The sequence below is a fragment of the Scardinius erythrophthalmus genome (genome assembly GCF_964197995.2).
Source record: "Scardinius erythrophthalmus genome assembly, chromosome: 3".
Taxonomy (NCBI): Eukaryota; Metazoa; Chordata; class Actinopteri; order Cypriniformes; family Leuciscidae; genus Scardinius; species Scardinius erythrophthalmus.
The window spans coordinates 43,145,022-43,158,687 of NC_138223.1; the positions used below are offsets into that span (position 1 = coordinate 43,145,022).

At 37.3% G+C, this 13,666-nt stretch overlaps 1 protein-coding gene across 1 annotated transcript in view; it reads left to right on the top strand.

The window, feature by feature from the left end:
* The first annotated feature begins 11,114 nt into the window (after positions 1 to 11,114).
* Positions 11,115 to 13,666, top strand: part of tbc1d9 (TBC1 domain family, member 9 (with GRAM domain)) — a 35,048-nt gene continuing 32,496 nt past the window's right edge. Inside the window, 1 exon segment of the mRNA XM_081360580.1 lies at positions 11,115 to 11,653. Coding sequence (XP_081216706.1) covers positions 11,533 to 11,653 — 121 coding nt within the window. The 5' untranslated portion in view covers positions 11,115 to 11,532.

A 13,666-nucleotide genomic window follows, 5' to 3' on the forward strand; every position in this document is an offset into this window, starting at 1 on the left:
CTAATTATTTCCCCAAAATAAGTCATTGTTGTTACACCAGAAAGAAAAAAAACGTATGTTTCCACAAAAATATGAAGCAGCACAACTGTTTTCAGCATTGATAATAATCAGAAATGTTTCTTGAGCATCAAATCATCATATTAGAGTGATTTCTGAAGGATCATGTGACACTGAAGATTGAAATAGACTGAAAAAGAAAACTTTTATTTTGAATTGTAATAATATTTCACAATATTACTGTTTTTACTGTGGTTTCTATCAAATAAATGCCCTGGTGAGCAGAAGAGACTTCTTTAAAAACATTGACGAGTTCAAACCTTTTAAACTACTGTGTCCAAAATGCAACATTTGATCAAATATCTAAAGTTAAGGTGCTGTAGATGTACAGTATATATTAAAATAAGCTGAATATGACTTTACAACAAAAACAACAAAAAAACATCAAAAAGATAAGTATTTAGGTGAATACAACCACTTTATAGCCACACAGAGGCTGTGAACAAATACTTGCCAACGAAAACATAACATAGATAAAAAATCTTGTAAATTATATATATCATCATATGAAACAAGAACAATTTAGCTCAAATTAAGAAGACAAACTATTTTTAAATATGTAAAATGATGTTAAAGATCGTATGTTTGAAGGTAAGTTATTCCAGTCTGAAGGAGCCTTAAATATAAAGGCTCTCTTTCCTATTGCTTTTTTGACCATAGGAGTGATGATGATGATAATAATAATGCTCTTTGAGATAAACCAATTGCATACAGCTTATCTAAAAGTAGATAGTGATCCACCAAATCAAAAGCTTTTTTGAGATCAATAAAAATAGCCCCTGTAAGATTACCAGTATCAGATGCTGAGAACACATCATTAGTAAGTTTTGAAAGAGCGGTAGTTGTCGAATGATTAGGCCTAAAACCGGACTGAAATGGTGAAAGGATCTTATTGGTCTCGAGATACTGTGATAACTGATTCTCAAATACTTTCGCAATAGAGCAGATTATTGAAATAGGTCTGTAATTATTAGGATCAAGACTGTCACCACCTTTGTAGAGTGGAGTAATGCGTGAATATTTAACTCAGAAGTAAACAAGGACATATTAAACAGGTCAGCTAGTGGAAACATAAGAATATGAGAAGCTAATTTAATATATCTAGATTCAATCGCATCAAGTCCTGTCCCGCTGCTTGAGCTTAGTTGTTTGATAGCATTTAAGACATTAGTAGGTGTTATTTTCATAAAGGAAAAGGAACTTTCAAAAAAAAAACTTTCAGTATAAGAAACATTCATTATTGGGTCAGAGCAGACAGAAGAAAAATGCTGACAGAACACTTGGGTAATAGATAAAGAGTCAGAGATTATTATATTGCCATCTCTTAATTGCTTAATGGGACTTTTGACTGAAGTGTTTATTATGGCTTTTAAACTGTTCCAGAATTGTTTAGGATTTTTAAAATTATTAGAGAGACATTCTTTATAATAATTCGATTTTGCGTTGCGGGTCATTGTCTTAGAAATATTCCTTAATTGCCTGTATGATATTGTATAATATTTTTTCTATATTATAAATCATGAAGTTATGAAGCATCCAAGAACGGTTAGAAGAAGGGTCCAACAAGCAATTATTCCCTGACATTTAATTTGCTTTACGACAACACATGATAAGCCTGGTATAACAGCCTGCTTCATTATTTAAAGGTGAAGTGTGTAAATCTAGTTAATCTTGCCGTTTTGTCTGGTGTCGACAGTGACACAGAAATGGCACGTCTCACATTTAATGACTAAACGGTTGCATAACTGCCATTTGTCTTCCTCTAATGCTGTTCATCCGCGCAGAAAACAGCGTTGTTTCCAAGCAACAGTTAACATAAAGATGACAGTCTGGACTGTATGGGTCTTCATTTGTGTCAGCCGGCTGACATCTGCTGTGGGAACCAGTAAACACAATGACAAAGCTGTGTCAACAGAGCAACCGCCGCTTGAAGATGTTTCCATCATATCGACGGATGAAAGGTGAGAATATTAAATATTAATAATAAATTCATACCCGGGTATGAATCCAAACTTAAATACAGTAGTTGTAAATCATGAATGCTTAGTAATACAGACCCAAGGTTGGTCTCTGTTTAAAGAAGACACTCAACATTATTGCTGAAGTGAAAGCACTTAAAAAGTATATATTAATAAGTATAAAGTTACAGTACTTTAAAGTTCTGTAAAGCAAAGGTTCTGTACTAAACATTGTTTTATACAAAATATATATTTTACAAAATAATTTGGACTCTAAACTTGCTAGAAGATCAAAGCCATGTGTCTAACCAATTTGTGTTCCAAACTTGAAGCTTGAAAGCTTGATTCCTGTGAGATTTGGGCGCTCTACCAAAAATAGCCACCGGGTGACACCCAGAATCCACAATCTTAGTTCTCCTGTCACAAATGTATTCATATCTGTCACAATATCTCTTCTATCACAAAACAGTGGCCAAATATGAAACCTTGAGTCTCTGACGTTTCCAACGATATGTTTAGAAAAAGATTTCTTTTTTAAATGTAGATTTTGTCAAATTTGCAACATGACACTAGGGGGAGGAGCCCGCCAAAAAGGATTTAAAGAACGGTTTCCATGTTGACGTGATGTCCAGTTTTTAGGATGATTTTTGAGTGTTTATCAAGCATATCTAATTTAGGATGATAATTAAAATAAAAAGGCAAAGTGCCATGTGTTCTGCTACCGGGACACTGTAGGCAATTTCGGAGCAGCTAGCAATAGCAAGCTAGCTTTGAAAGCATTATATCAATATCCCACCCTCTCTTAAGAGCATCTCCAAAGCCACGGCTTCATCAAAACACGTCATGAACGCGCACAACAGTCTGAGACGGCGTTAAAATACCTCATGTCTCAAAGCACATAACATTACTGTTAGAAGTCATAGTTTTCTCCCTCTCAGTCATGTCCAGAGAACAGTTCTGTATGTTCAAGATTCCTTTGTAAGTATGTAATGCACATCTGTTATCTATTAAGTGGACTCGAGTGTTTGGCTGTAGAGAGAGCTCTCTATGCTATTCTATTCTATGCATTGTGTGGAAGCCTTCGGACCACAAGGCTCAGAAGGAAACTTTACCGGATATTGACCATTTATAGATTTGTTATACAATGTATATGATGTCATGTATGGTATCATTGGTTAGGATGGTCAAACTCCCCTTAGTCTTACACTATATATTCCAGACATAGAGTTTCGTGAGTTTGAGCATTGTCTCCCCAGCTGGTTAATTGTTCATTCATATGCCCAAATAAAGACGAAGGCTAAAGGCACTTTTCGTGTTGGAATTCTTCATTTCTAACAATTACAATAATAATGAACGTAAACAACTTACAGAGCTCTAGTTGTACCACCTGACTGCTGCAGATTCATTTAGGTGCTGATAGTGTTGACATAAAAACGCATAATCCGAGTCTGAGAACGTCACGTGTTGCCATCTCTAAATTACGGTTATGACATGGCATGAACACAGCAAAAGCTTGCTGTTTTGGTTCAGGAGGAACTGTAATGGTCGGAAACTGAATTTTTTTGGACCTGAGACTTCCACAGAAGATATATTTTTAATATTTAGACCACTTCTGCTGTCAAGATGTGTAGAGTTTCAACCAGAATAAATATATGTCCTGCAGTATTTGTCCAAACATTAACCTGGAATTGCATGCTTTGCATTAAAAAAGTGCAAAAAGTCATTCTGAACACCATTGTGCAAAAAGTTTATGGATGCACATTTTCTTCAGGAAATCTAGTTAGTGCTGTATCTTGCTGTGATCTTTGAGACATCAAATGTAATGTAGTCCAGGATGTGCCTCACCCTATTCTGTGGAATAGGATGAGTGTTTTTGGGGTGGATACCAGAACGTTTCCTAATCTCAAACATCAGTATCAAACTCAAACTCATGCCTGATATCTTGATGTCCTTAGGCTGATCCTTTTAAAATAGTCTTTTCCGCTCTTCAAACACAACCTCTGCTTTATAGGTTTATCCTTTTGTTATGTCATGAGGATCTCAGCTTTGCACTGGCCGTTGTAACCCAAAAGCGTGGCCTCGATTTCCAACCTGTTCCTTATTTTAGACCTACAGCCACCCTGCTTACGCTCTCACTTCAAGTGGATGGTTATGCGCTGGTTTTGGATGTTCCCTGCACTGTGCAAACCAGATTTCTCTTGTTTAATTAAAAGTTAGCTAGAAAACCAGACGTCCTGCCAATTTCTGATCTTGAACTTTTCAGCGTTTTGGGTTGGGATGTCAATAACTCGTCTCAACGTGCCCCTGCTGGTTCTCTGTTATCAGGTTAACCAGCATTGTATTATTCAATGCAGGTCGCTGAGCTGTTTGGCTGCAATCCACTTCATTATTAACAGGAATGCTTATGGTGTAATTTTGATGATGTTCTGTCTCTTCCTCTGTAACTCCCATCAGGCATGCTGATATTACCGATTCAAAGCGATTCTGTTACCCTGACAAGGTCACCTGTCCAACAACAACAAAATATCTGCTGGCTGGTGCAGTCGCCAAATATGTGGCTGTTGTCCTTTCATGACCTATGTAGGCCTACAGCAATGAAAATATTTCCTCTTTCAGCAAAATATGTCTTTTAATAAAATATGTCACCTAAAATCTAATGAATCTATATATAAAGTGTGTTGGAGAAGCTACTTTGAAACTGTAGCTTGCAAAGCTACATGATAATCATTCAAAAAGCTAGTTAGGCTATGCATGCAAGCTACAAAACTACACTGAAAACTTAAGGAGCAATATACTTTATAAAATGTAAAACTATAACAATAATATTGAATAGTTATAATAAAAAGTATAACTATCCAATATTTTATAATTGAAACGGCTGTATTTTGCTGGCACAAAAACAAGGCGGGGTTTTGAACAATGAACAATCACAATTAGGGTGACGGTATCAGAACAGGTAGCCTAAATACTCTGAAATACTCGAAGTTAATGTAGGCTATAGTAAATTGTATAGTATAAATTTATATAACCAAGTGAGAAAAAATATATAAGGACTTGAAACTGTGAACTATTTTAGTATTATTTTACCTTATATTGATCGGACCTTCCAACGTTGCAGAGAGAGCGAACCATTTAGAACGAATCGATTCACTAGAATGAATTGGACTCTCCAACGCTGCGTATAAGAGGGAGAGCCGTTAGGAAGAACCGATTCCTTAAAATGAGGAGGCTATGTTCTTTACAGATGCCTCTGTTATGGCTGCTGTCCAGAATATTACTTTGATTCTTGCCTAAAGACACACTGCCCTCTTGTGGAGGCCACTTTTGTCTCTCACATAAGCACTGAACTTTCAAATATCTTCAGTTGTATGTCTTTTTTATCATTACTTAGCTGCACCAGACAACTGACTTAGCCTACTTTATTCATACAGTATTTTATCATCGTTAACCTCTGTATATTATGTATTTACATCTTCGCATGTTTTTGTTTTATGCATTGTAAGCCATAGCAACGGTCTACCTAACCAGATAATGACGCTTGCCATTGATTTCCATTCCTACATTGGAGTCAAAGGCTGCCGTTAACTGTCTGGTTACCAACATTATTCAAAATATATTTGTTGTTCAGCAGGGGAAAAAAACAACCCATACAGTTTGGAACAACTTGAGGGTGAGTAAATGATGACAGGATTTTTATTTTTGGGGAACTATGCCTTTAAACTATTTGTGTGTGTGTGTGTGTGTGTGTGTGTGTGTGTGTGTGTGTGTGTGTGTGTGTGTGTGTGTGTGTGTGTGTGTGTGTGTGTGTACCTGTTTTTCTATCCCGGTGGGGACTTCAACCTGAATGCACACAGACTCATGGGGACTCGTGTTACAGTGGGGACCTAAATTGAGGTCCCCATGGGTAAACAAGCTTATAAATCATGCAGAATTAGTTTTTTTGGAAATGTAAAAATGCAGAAAGTTTTCTGTGATGGGTAGGTTTAGGGGTAGGGTTAGTGTAAGGGGACAGAATATAAAACCATTACGTCTATGGAGAGTCCCCACAAAGATAGTAAACCAGACATGTGTGTGTCTGGTTTACTGTGTGTGTGTGTGTGTGTGTGTGTGTGTGTGTGTGTGTGTGTGTGTGTGTGTGTGTGTGTGTGTGTGTGTGTGTGTGTGTGTGTGTGAGAATACTTTTTGTGCGCAAAAAGTAAACAAAAATAACGACTTTATTCCACTATTCATTTCCTTCTCTCTGGGCCTCGAGTGAGTTCACGTAGTGTTTTCGCGTAGCGCGTCTGTGTTGTACGTCACACGCATCACACATGACCAGCGTCGGCCAATAGTGAGCCTACGTGTGACGTACAACATAGACGCGCTGCGCAAAAACACATGTGAACTCACTAGAGGCGTAGAGAGAAGGAAATGAATAGTGGAATAAAGTCGTTATTTTTGTTTACTTTTTGCGTACAAAAAGTATTCTCGTCGCTTTATAAACTTAAGATTGAGCCACTGATGTCACATGGACTACTTTGATGATGTCTTTATTGCCTTTCTGGACATGGACAGTATGCCGTCCATTGACTTTCAACAGAGGAACAGAAAGATCTCTGACTAAATCTAAAATATCTTAAACTGTGTTCCCGAAGATGAACGGAGGTCTTGCGGGCTTGGAACGACATGAGGGTGAGTCATTAATGACATAATTTTCATTTTTGGGTGAACTAACCCTTTAAGGGATCCCTTGCCTGAAAAAGGTTTACGATTAACACGAACACATGAGTGATTTTCCCGGTGTTTTACAGTAGGACATTTCCCCTGTCGATCTCCTGTCTGTAACATCAGTACTTTTGTCATTACAGTGTGACTGACTGACTGTAATGTGAAGTGTCTGCTGTCATGAGGCATGTGACATCACTTCTGCATCTAATGGGTTCTCCACAACTGAAACATAAACAACAGAGTTGTTGTGTTGTTTAATAGGTGCAGTATTAGGCCATAACAGATACGCTCTGGTTTCATTGTATCATATAACTGTTCTACATTCAGATTGAGGTTCATATATGAGTCATATATTCTTATAGAGTCATACAAGCAAAATTAGAACAAATACAGTTTCATTCTTAGTAATGTTTCTGTGTGTGGTGAAAAGACATTAGAGGGGAAAGTCATTAGTAATAAAGAAATCCCTCAAAACAACCCCTAACGTGTACATGTTCAATCAAAGCTTTTCACACCATGCTTTACCTTGAAAATATGCACACAAAATATTTAATGGAACAATCAAAGCTTTTCACACCATGCTTTACCTTGAAAATATACATACAAAATATATAATGGAACAGATTGACCACAGTATACAGTATTAATATTCCTCCTGGGAAATAAACTAATTTAATTTAGGTTGATAACGTCCAAATCAAGCCTTTCTTAATGCTGTCATGATGACTTGAGTTTATTTGACACATTCTGATGTAATGCTCGCAACCTTCCATTCGGGATTATTTTATGTTTCTGAAAAAGAAGTTAGTTCTGTAACATAGAAAAGTCCCACGATAAAATGGATGACTAGGAAATGAAACACAAATTAGTCATTCAGAGCTGACAGAATCTCAAACTGACTACCACAAACTTTACTTTTGAAGGGAATTTTGTAAGAATAATTTTTACTATTTTTTGGAATTATCCCTCCCCCCCACACAAAAAAAGTCCAAGTTGACGTGAGAACACTTCACGCCATTTCACTTTTACATCCTGCTTGAAATCTTGTTTTTTTATGGAATGTTGCAGTATTTATTATAAATGATTTATCCGTGCACATTGTAAGGCTAGTGCCGAGCTGTCTGGACCAAGAGAGGGCCACTCTCTGAGAAAACAAAACACTCCTTCTGGAAATTAACATCTGAACACTCTCTTGCAAAAATTAGCATCCCCACCCGAGACGCAATTACACCTCAGTATTTTCTCATCTGCATTTCTTTCCTCTCTTCTCTCCACATATTGAGATCATCTGCAATTCACCCAAAATGGTTCATGTGAACAATTACCATACGACACTAAACGTGTTTCATTGAAAATGCCTCCGGTACAACGGTCTCGTCTCCACAGAAGTAAACCAGAAGGTAATAAAGGTTTTAGGAGTTTAGAGATACTTTGCTACTGTGGTGGGTGGGTGACCTTTCCCAGGGACAGAGTCTTTAATCTAAATTACCTTCTGTCCTCAGTAAGGTGCAAACTACCCAGATCTGGGACCTTGATCAATGCAGATTCCCACTGTTAGCTCATGTCTCCATGGAGGATGTTTTGTCATGGTCTTGGTATTTAAAGAAATGCTGCTGATCAGGGGCGATAGCCAGATCAGATCTTTCAGACACTCGGCATTATGTATTTTTCTAAAGTCAGGTAGCCGATATGCATCTTTTACTCTTTATTTCTCAGCATTTGATGTTTTGTATTGGTCATTTTGAATTGGTTATGTAATCGGCGTGATACATAAACCTGACAGTAATAAATTGTTACAATTGAGTTTATTCTGATTGACTCTGAAATTATTAACTCTAGATTAAGTCCATAACACCACAATTCTACACTCAGTAACGGACTAAAATTCAAATTAGGTGGAGCAGAGGAACACACCGACTGACGTTTTATGTGCATTAGTCATCATGTTTACTTAGACTGAAGAGGCTAAAAATAGAATTTCCGCTTAGAGCAACGAAGTGTTGTTAGACTAATCTAAATAGTGTGAGCCTCAACCTCTGATTATTGTAATATCTTATTGTACATGGGAAACCATGGCATGATTATATAAAGTTACCATTAGAGGAAGTTAAGTTGGTCAGCTTGGTAATGACCTCTGGTCAGATATAGTCTTACCTTAATTAAGTGTTCTACGGGGACTAATTAGCATACTTTTAGAAATAAGCAAGCATGGTGCGGCATCTAAAGGGATTAGTCAATCGCTTATGAGCAAGACTGGCGAGTTTGTTATTATGAGATCTGTATATACTCAGATAAAAATTTAATTGGAATAAATTACTTTTCCACACTGAAAAGTCTGAATGCGCGGGAAACCTTCACCCGCACTATTGGAAACTGTCGTTGGGCCAATTGTGCCGGCCTTACAACATCATTTTTTTTGTTTAAATCCATGTAAAATAACTTCCCCTTCCCCTCACAGCATCATGTCGATGTGTTAACTGGCGTGTGGGCGGGGCAACCTGTCACTCACATGAAATCCACCAATAGCAAACCACAACCATCCAATCAATTCCCCACAGACAAAATCAAGCCCCGCCCTTCATTTGTTCTTGTTCGAGAAGCCGTTTCACTCGGATATACGTCACTATAGGGAAGAAAAGACTATAGCAACTTCTGTTTTTAATTTATTACACATGAGCTCTCTGGAATACTTCACTCTGATTGGCCAACCTCAGCATTCTGCTGTCACATGATTCATTCAAAACTTTGTTTTCTTAGCTTTAAGCTAATAAGCTAAACTAAGCAAGATAGCACAATGCCCCGTGAAGGTTTATTTTGCTGACTGTACATTATCACTTATTCCAAGTTCACACCACTTTCCTTCTCTGCGCCGCCAACACAAGCTAGTTTGTTGTTTGTTTTCTTGCTGTGGTTTAGTTAGGAAAGAGCTTGATCTCTCTCACCCGCCAGCGGCTGATGAACCACCACAGCAGCAGGAGCTCAGTAATAGATGCATGATGCTGCTTGCACCTCTGTTTTCCTGTCGTTGTGGTTGCTTATGCGGTTGTTTTGCTTCGTCCTTTTGAACTTCACCCTGTACCACCTGTCATGTCGAGCAGGGGTGTTAAACCTAAATGACACAGAGGTTAGCCACATGGAAAAATACACTTCAGATCGTATCACGTAGGCTACATGTAAACCCACCTGACGGGGAAACACCTCATGCAAACATCAGCTTATATTTTATTTACTTGACCTATTTGTGTAGAATGAGGGTTTTCATTTCACCCAACCGGTTAAATGTCAATTGCAAAAATAGAATGTGTGTCTTTTTGTTGTAAAATATCAATTGGAAATTCATGACATCATTATGTTTTTGACAATATTTTGATAATCAATCAGAGGAGTTGACTGAGGGAACCCTGGCCCAGACTCTCAGACAATAAGCAGAGACACATTCATATTTTTTTTATGATGGTTTATTAATTGAACCAAGAAAATGCTAGGCCTATATAACAAACACATTTAGAATAGGCCTATATATATATATATATATATATATATATATATATATAGGCTACACTTTATGTTAGATGTGATTACTCCATCTGACAACACTATATATATATATATATATATATATATAGTATATAAATAATATATACAATTAATCACGATTAATTAATTTGACAGGACTGATAAATATATATAATCTACTAAATGTGTGCGTATATAAATGTGTGTGTACGTAATATGCATATACGTAATATATATATATATATATATATATATATACATACATACATACATACATACATACTCACATACACATACATACTCACATACACACACACACACACACACACACACACACACACACACACACGATCAATGATTAATGATCAACCCAACACTGTGTTTATACTATGTTTGATTAACTGAACCAACCAAATATGAAATTAAGTGTATAACATAGGCCTAATGGAATAAAATAAATAAATAATAGCTAAATGAATACATGCAAAATAAAAGTCTAATAATGAGTTCTATATTCTATGTATGAAATTCTATTCTTTTTTTTCTTCATGTATTCATTTGGCTATTATTTATTTATTTGTATTACAGTATTGATAGCGATACCTTAGTTGGACCCATTTGACCTCATAAGAATCCTTAAGTTATATTTTTGTTTTGTTTCAGTCAAGATAAACTGTCAGTCTTTTTTCATTATTGTTATTTTTTTATGAGCAAACGTACTTTCCGCCCACAATGACTACGTCACAATGGCCTGCCCATGACGCAGGCTGAGCGCGCGCCGCCGTCCGTGCTGCAGTGGCGCTAGTGAGTTGAGCATCAATAAAACACGGCTGAGATGTTAGGCATTGTTTATTTTGCGTGCTTCATTAGCTCGTGTAAACGCTGAAAATATCTTTGTCTCTCACTATGAATCAGCGGAACACACTAGTTCTGCTTTTCAAGGGCTCTGCTAGGCGTTAAAGTCGTTGTCGTCCTTAAGGAAAAGGTGTTCATGGTGTTATTATTTGTGTAGTGTGAGGTGCGCGCGCGCGTGCGTCTTGTGGCGCTCCAGGAGGATTATATACATTTTTAAATGCACATATTTTAATATTTATCGATCTGCTCGACACACTAAGTTTTGTTGCCAACTGACAGCTTAGTATTTTGCTATACATCGCCGTCGGATCTTCGAAGCGCGTCGCTTGGCTGTATCGGGTGCGCGATTTGACGCTTGGATAAGCTTTTGGGCAGCGACTCTATACTGGACCACGTATATACGATTTGTTAATGTCCTCGTGAGGAACTCGAGCTGAAGATGTGGGTGAACCCTGATGAGGTGCTGTTGGCCAGCGCGTTATGGATGACAGAGAGAGCGAACCCGTATTTCATCCTGCAGAAGAGAAAGGGCCATGGAGACGGCGGTGGAGGACTCGCGGGTAAAGCCATGATTACTGAATCAACTGCTTCTATGCTTGTGTTATTTATGATGACAGCTTATGCACAGGTGTGTTTCATTCATGCCTCCTGTACAGTCACGTGGACGCGTGCTGGTTTTGGTCGCGCCGCGTGAATGGTGAGGCGCGTGCGCGTGCTCGTTTACCTGTGTGGTCAGATGTGGTTATAATATATTTAATTATTTGTTAAATGTATATGGCATTTTCCCAATGTAGTGCGTTATTTTTTATTACCAATTATATGAAATATAATTAAATATATAAAAATGATAAAACTATAAAATATTAATGTTTCATATTTATTAGTATGTCTACTTTTTGCTGTAATGACATGGACGAGTTTGTGCAAAACTTGCTTATCCTTGTTATCATCCTGCGTCTTTAATTTTTCAAACTCCTAATGCTTTGAAAATGTTTAAGTTAGATTTTGAATTAACATGAAATATTGATTGATTTGAATATTCATTCAGGACAAGAAAGTATGTTTCCAGCCAGTTACAGTGTTCCTCTTGACAACAGTTATTATTCAGACTGCTGATACTGTTGGCTCTTGGCTGAGCAATCAGAATCAAGTTTTACATATAGGCTATTTAGTGTGTGCTATGGATGTATGGTTGTGCATATTAGCCAGTATAGACCCATGTGGATCTAAAAAGCCTCATAATCATATTATATCCCTGTAAACAGGCCATGCAGAGATGTATAGATGGATTCAAGCACCATATAAATGCATCTTAGTATTGTTTTTGTTGGATGCTTCTTAATGTGGCTGTAATAACCAGTGGTTGACCCGTTTTTTTCAATGGCTGAGTCTTATATCTAGATATCAGTTTGGCTGAGTGAAAAAAATATGCTTAATTTAGAATTCAATTTCAGTAGATTTTAGTACTGTTCCACAAACTCAATTGCTTTGATCATATCAGAATGACCAAATATTGGTTTATTAATTGGTATGGTGGTATAGACATCCATCTAATAAGCCACTAAAAGTCCTTCTAGTAAGATATTAGTGGCCAAACAGGCTCCGTATGGTTCAGTTTATTATCACTGTCCCTGGACAGAAAGCTGATCTGGTTTGGGCTTGTGAAATGTGTTTTATTGATCTCACCTGCTGACCTGGCCAGTGTTTATAGGTGGACAGGTATGTGTGGCGTTCTCTGTCAGCATCTTTATCTCTGATCGACAGATATCATGCTGGATCCTTGAGGGGAGTTCTTGAAAAACAAGGTGTTTACGGATAAAACTTGGAGTGGTTGATAGCAGAGATCAAATATTGTAAGCCAAAATTTTGCTGGGATTTGTGCGCCTACCTCTTTGTCTCTGTCAGTGAGAAAAGACAGACACAAAGCGTACTCTAGCGAGGAAAGATGATGTCATTGTTACATAAATGTGCGAGCTGTGTGCCAGTTGCCAGTGAGAGTCAGTGAGCCTGGCACGGCCCAGAAGACTGACCCGGAGAGTCTTGGGTAGCCGGCAATTGGCCAAAAAAAAAGCATTAGGAAAAACAAGCACATGTATGTGTTCAGTATGTTTGCATACATCAAACCGAAATATCTTCTGAATTTTATTTAAACGTGACTTTTTTTTTTTTTTTTTACAAATGAACAAAGACTATATGTAGTTATTTAGATGATTTAAAAAAAATTGTGTTATTGCTTTGTTTATTTTAATTTAGATCATAGGTTCTTCTACGTCGTCTATTTAAGAGCAAAAAATTTAAACTGAGAACTCGCTTCTTTCTCCTTGACAGCAGTAAGATTACATGTAGAACACATGGAGACGTTTGCTTCGGTCTTATCTAAATCTCAGTAGAAATTCTCCCACATGTGTCTCCTCTAAAGCAGTGATTCTCAACCTTTTTCACGTTTAAAGATTGTATTTGACCAATATAATACATCTGACCAATCAGAGCAAAGTAGACCAATCACAACAGACTGGGTCATCTGACCAATCAGAGCAGAGTAGACCAATCACAACAGACTGGGTCATCTGACC